At 37.1% G+C, this 6519-nt stretch overlaps 1 protein-coding gene across 2 annotated transcripts; it reads right to left on the bottom strand.

Moving 5' to 3' along the window:
• Positions 1 to 567: 567 nt before the first annotated feature.
• Positions 568 to 6154, bottom strand: atg14 (autophagy related 14). Of its 2 annotated transcripts, none has more exons than XM_059519953.1 (10): positions 5690 to 6154; positions 5095 to 5157; positions 4969 to 5011; positions 4765 to 4846; positions 4412 to 4649; positions 3281 to 3504; positions 2074 to 2191; positions 1858 to 1948; positions 1688 to 1773; positions 568 to 986 (listed from the first exon to the last, which is right to left on the bottom strand). In XM_059519953.1, exons 1-10 carry the CDS (start codon positions 5980 to 5982, stop codon positions 689 to 691), a joined length of 1536 nt encoding a protein of 511 aa, XP_059375936.1. In that variant the 5' UTR covers positions 5983 to 6154; the 3' UTR covers positions 568 to 688. The 2 variants fall into 2 exon arrangements, with proteins under 2 accessions (XP_059375936.1, XP_059375935.1); XM_059519952.1 differs by having other exon boundaries at positions 3266 to 3504; positions 5690 to 6153.
• Positions 6155 to 6519: the final 365 nt, after the last annotated feature.

Below are 6519 nucleotides of genomic sequence, written 5' to 3'. Positions count from 1 at the left end.
ACTCTTGTTTAATGATTGAAAGTCTGATAATACAAATAAAACATTCCTACAATGAAACTTACATTTTTTTTTTTCAAAAACTGAAGATAGTGAAAAAATAAACTTGTACATAAATCCTAAGAGCAAATAGACAGCCAGCCTCTCTTCCAATGGATAAAGCAGGATATTTCCACCCAATGGGATCTGCAGTGGTTGAAGAAATATAAAGAGGAAAAAAATACTTGTCCATAAAATACAATTCCTCCTGTAAATTTGTAGTCTAATAGAACAACACACCAATAATATTTGCCATTCAAGTCCAGCAACATTTATAGAGTAAGGTTCTTTGAGGAGCTGGTGAAAAGGTGCAATCATTCAAACAACCTGTAAAAGGCAAAGTCTGTCCATGCTTTGAATGTACAATTTCTGCATCGATGAGCAAACAAAGATATTTGGCAATGTACACCGGATAAAGTTGACTGGTGTGTGGTGTCTACAATATAAAGTGAGCTACAAAAGATCAGAAATGCAGAAGTATTTCACTACACTCTTCCGTCCTGCAATAAAACCACACATTTATTCAGTATGAGCAGTCAAATGAAACTTCCCTTTATTTCTCCCAATGGCCAAACTGACATAAGTGAGAATGACAGTAATGGGGTGTTTGCATAGGTCAAACCGGTTGAACCAACCCAACATCCACCGGATCTCAGCGCTGCCCGGTGTAGGTGCGGAACCAGGAAGTGACAGAGGCAGCCGCAGAGGAGATCATGCCCCCTGCATTGCCAGCTGGCTGGGATGCCTGCATGCCACTCTGGGACAGATCCATAGGTTGGGAAGGGATGTCACAGAAGCGAGGGCTTGGAACCGTCTCCCAGTCTATGCCCAAGTCTGTTTCTTCATCCGTCACAGCCTCGTCTCCGCTCTCCTCCGCCGGTCCAGCTGCCTCTGGTTCCACAAACTCTATAGAGTCTTCCAAGTCAGCACTCACCTCAAACGGCCCGGTTCTAGTGAACAAGAATGGAAAAGTTTGCAACACATTAGTTTACTACCATTCAAAGGTTTGGGGTCTGCAAGTTTTTTCTGTCTCATATGTTTACCAAAGCTGCATTTATTTGTAAAAGCAATAATATTTGTGAATTATTACTACAATTTAAAACAACATTTACATTTAAATATATTTTAAAATATATTCCCTGTGATGCAAAGCTGAATTTCCAGCATCGTTACTCCAGTCTTCAGCCACATGATCCTTCAGAAATCATTCTAATATGCTGATTTGATGCTCAATAAACATTTATTATTATTATTGATATAAAAACCATGACATAGTTTTTTTCAGGATTCTTTGACGAATAGTTGGTAAAAATAAAAAAATTAAAAAAAAGAAAGAAAAAAAAGATTTTATTTGATTTTAGATAATAAAAGTCTTAACTGTCAATTTTGATAAATTTACTGTGTCCTTTCTAATCAACGACAACAACAAAATCATACTGACACTAAAGTTTTTGAACAGTACATATACATATACATAATACATATATATTACACAGAGAGTGAAAAAAAACTCACCAGCAAATAATTAAGACAACACTTGATTTTATCTATTGGAATTTATTTGGATCATAAATAATTGGCTATAACATAAATCGTGGACAATATAAAAGTAAAATGTTTCACTAAAGAACAGGAAAATGTAATTCCTCACCTGCCAAGTTTCTTGTTTGCTGGAGACACCAGAAACATTATATTTCTCAAAGTGTGGTGAGGATGAAGCAGCTCGCTGTCGACATGCTAAGATTCAATCATAAACATGAGGCGCGAGATCAGAATATGACTTCTCGGATCAGAGTGTTCTCAGTTTTGAGAAGAATTTACCTGTGAGAAGCAGAGGTGCAGGATGTTGGTGTTAAGTTTGTTTACGGCACGAGTGAAGCGGTAGCGGGTCAGATTATCACCGCAGAACTCACTGTAGAATAGAAAACAGAATAAAGAACATTCTTTTTTTTATATTATAATAAACTACTAAAAAATTTATTATTTTCATTTATAGTAACTTAAAAAAAAAATAATTATAACTATATAAGTTGTAACCTGTTGCACAATTTTTTCGGAAGGCTGACATCAAGAATATGAGACAGGATATTGATGAGTTGTGTAGCATAGCAGAGGGCGGCACTGACAGTGTGTGCCGGGTTGATGTGGTCCAACTCTATACAAGAAAATAAACGATTCTGTAAAATTAATTTGTTAAATATCCTCTTTCCTTTAAAGAGGAACAGAAAGCATTAAAACTGAATGTACTGCATTTTGAAAGGATGTAAACATATATTTAGTTAACTATCACTGCAGTGAGAAATAACAATTGGTTGGTTGGTTGGGGTAATAACACCACTCCAGCTTCCTATTTTCATGGTAACAAGTTGAAAAACTGTAAAGGTCCCATGATGTGGATTATTTTCTTTTTTTAAATGATTTTTTAATGTTTCCTGAGGTGTACTTATATTGTTAGTATGATGTTTACATTTAAAATTTAGAAATAAAAGGCATTTTTATATCCTGATTTTAGCCCTCTGGCTTGAATGCTCTGTTTGAGGGGGCGTGTCTGCTGTGAGACTCTGTTGAAATAACTGTTGTGATTGGCTGACATCTTTGCATTCGAAATGTGTGACCCCTCTCAAATACTTTTACAGCTGTCGAGATTAACAAATCGTGGAAGTGTTGATTATAGCATTATTATTTTTAGATCTTTTCCCATCACATGAAAGGCTGCAGTGATGAGCATTGAGTAGACGGAGTCTGTTTATCACGTTAATGCAGTCATCTTGTCATTGCAACGCATTTTCTCTCACAAAATGCTTTCACCACAACTAACAGCAAACACAATATCGACATGAATACAGTAAGAGATTCGATGTGCAGCATAACAGCGTCATTCATTATAACAGCAGTTTGGGCAAGTGTGCAGATATACTCACGATGTGTGATTGACAGCTCCGAACAATGTAAAGGCGTTCTTTGATCGCTCTCTAGTTTGGTGCTGTCGAATCCATATCTAAAAAGTCAGTTTGTAACGCCTGTGCTGACATTGCGACTGAATATACAATATGTCTATGGGGACCATAGACAGACTAGGGAAACTCATATTAATGTTAAAAACCCTCATAAAAGTGAAATTTTCATGTCATGGGACCTTTTAAAGATCAATTTAAAAAACCCATATAACGTTTTAAAAGTTTGCTACAACTCAAAAATGGATTTAATGTTTGTGAGGTAGAGTAATTACCCATGAGTTCTGTACCTGGCCCCTGATTTCCACTCTTCTCCTCCACCCAGCTGTAGTAGGCTGAGCAGTCTCCATTACTGGGAAGTGTGACGTGTGGCCCAGTGATACTGATGCTCGTCTCTCCGTTCTGATCGTCCCAGATCCAGCGGCCTGAGCTGTAGGTGATTCGCCTCGCCTCTGCTAGTTCACTGACGGTGCTGGAGGTCAGAGCAAGGTCATTCTCAGCCTCTGCTGGGTCCCTGCAGGCCAGAAAGACTTCAGATTATTCATAATAAAGCATCTTTATTATTATTAATAATATGCTCATTTTCAAAAACCAGCCTAACAAGATTAGTTCATGCTCATTTATCACTGCCAAGTGATAGTAACTTATTTACAAAGAGTATCCAAGGAGCAAGCTGTTAAGTGTCACACTCAAAGAGCGCATTCATAAGCAATTATTCAGTATGATTAGGGAGGGCATACCAGGTGAAAAAAAAACCTTCCTACCATTAAATTTTGGGGACAGTATGAGTTTTTTTTTGGGAAAGAGTCTCTTATGCTCAACAAGGCTGCATTTGGTCAAAACAAAAAAGTTATATTGTGAAATATCATTACAATTTAAAATAAGTTTTCTGTTTGAACATATAAAAAATAATAAAATGGAACATATTTAAAAATTAATATATCTGAATATATTATAAATGTATTTTATTCCTGTGATGGCAGTCATTACTCCAGTGTTCAGAGTCAGTGTTGATGTACAAAATCTTAAAATTATTTGAATTTAAATTTTTTAAATTGTCCTTACTGTCAATTCTGAACAATGAATAAAGCTATTCATTTCTTTAAAAAAAAACATTAGAGTATTATTTCTCTGGTGTTTCAGTGGTGATTTAAACAATAAAACTGTACAGAAAATATGTACAAGACACATTTCAGACTCTATCAATCCCCACATTAAGGCTGTTCTACTAAGCAAGCAGCGAAATGATGCTGTCTTACAAGCTAACATGTTTTCACACAAAATCTAAGTTAGTTGACTTTTCTAGAATGCATTGCAACAAGCTCAGTTAAAATATACATCCAAGGCCATGTGTAGTGTATGTTCATGTGTATTTTAATGTTCATTAGAATATGTTTATGCTCATCTAAATCTTCTCTGACCTGCTGCCCTGCTTCTCTTCCTGGATGTTGAAGATATGAGTGGTGACCTCCAGGATGTGCTCTCTCCGCACCTCAGCCAGGACCTCCAGCCTCCCCTGCAGCTCTTTGGATCTCTTCTCCAGGAGCTCGCCTAGACGTTGGTTATGCCGCTTAATTTTGTCCCTCTTTTCCTGATGTCGGCTGGCCCTGCGCTGCAGTCGCTGCCCTTCCTCCTTGGAACGCAACAACAGGTCTTTGCCTAAGGTGAAGAAAAAGAAACAGCCAAGACATCAAAAAACAAATTGCTATTCTCAATGTGATCTATGCATGATTACACACTTTTCTCTTGGGATCTTTTTTGTTGTGATACTCACCACTCTTCACTTCTTCATTGCCGGTGCAGATGGCCTCCTTGAGTTGCTGGATTTTCATCTTGCATGACATGATTTTCCACCTCTGTGTTAAACAAAATACAAAACCATGATTGGGAGAACTTTCTTAAAAACAGGCTTATATAATTTCTCATCTTTTAACTTTAAAATCAAGCTCTTAAACAAAACATGCACAAAAATACTTACAAGCTGGTCCGCCTGGACCTTCTTGTCCATGGCTTCGATGACTCTGAAACAAAAGGAGAGTAATTCAGACTGGGTATTATCTGTAAATAATGTAGATTTATGCATTGCACAATGCTGATTTAATACCTCTGTTGAAGATTCTCCTTTTCATTTTTGAGCTTTTGTATTCTTTGAAGCTTTTCTGAATAGCTGATGGCACAAAACAATATAGTGAGTAATACACACTTAACTTGTTTTATATATATATATATATATATATTGTTACGTTTAGCAATATGACTCAGCTAAAGCTAACCAGGTCAACACATTGGCATATCAAAAAAAGTCACAAAGTTTCTTTACAAAACTAAAATAAGCCATGACAACACTTTTTATAATGTATTTAAAATCTATTTAAATAACCAAGTCACTGACTTGTGACAAGAAAAGGAGAACCCAGAAACGTAAACGTCTTTTATCTGACAGTTTGTTTACAAAGTTAGCAGTTAGCAACTTAGCATTCGATTCAAGGGCCTTGAATTAGCCAAATTATATCTAGCGTGTTCACAAAACGCATATATACGCCGAAAACACTTCAAATCAAGAGAGAACTTATGCTTAAATAAAATAAATAACGTTAGATGAAAAACAGCTCGATATACCTGAAAACTGTTACCATGCTAGAATGAGCTGTGTTAGCATACATTGTAAATAATAATAATGAAAAGGAATTAAAACACACCTCTCTGGATTTCTCCCGTCGAAATACACGAAATCGCCGTTGTGAATGCAGCGGGCGCAGGTCAGTCTGCGTCTGGCCGTGTTGCAGAGCGGACATCTCTCCACGGCTACAAAAAGCCCCTCCGCATCATCCAGAGCCTCCACCATGACCGCGGCAGCAGCGCTCACGCACGCCGGCTGAAGGTGCTGCGGAGGCGGCTGGGGTCGAACGGGCTCCCGGGTCTCTGATGCAGGCTCTGGATGATCTTCACCAGGCCCCAAAGCCCGGGGTTCGCCTGATAAGGGACAAGCCATGACGACACAGGCTCTATTAAGAATAGAAGTCCCTTAGAAACAATCACTGTAAGATTTACATGATTTGTATTTGGAAATATGAAAATATAACCAGTAGTTCTGTTCCTAAGGTCTCTATGCCCAGCTGAGTGCAGTGGCTGTCTGCCCTACGCACCATGTGACGTATGTTGTTTGTGTATGTTTTGTCACGTGTGTGATGGTGGGGTCTCTTACAGAAAATTACCGTGATTACCATACTTTTAAATACCATAAAATACCATCAGCCAATTCAAGGAATCTAATACCATAGTAATACAATATATTTTGCTATCATAAAAACAAAATCGTTTAGATCACCCTCGTTTAGTGTACGTTTGCTATTTCTCTCTCTCTCTCTCTCTCTCTCTCTATATATATATATATCTGTATCTATCTCTATATATATCTATCTCTACATCTCCATCTCTCTCTCTCTCTCTCTCTCTATGTATATATATATATATATATATATATATATATATATATATATATATATATATATATATATATAAGGAAATA

Source organism: Carassius carassius, chromosome 32, assembly GCF_963082965.1.
Source record: "Carassius carassius chromosome 32, fCarCar2.1, whole genome shotgun sequence".
Classification (NCBI taxonomy): Eukaryota; Metazoa; Chordata; class Actinopteri; order Cypriniformes; family Cyprinidae; genus Carassius; species Carassius carassius.
This window is presented reverse-complemented; position numbering and strand designations above follow the sequence as displayed.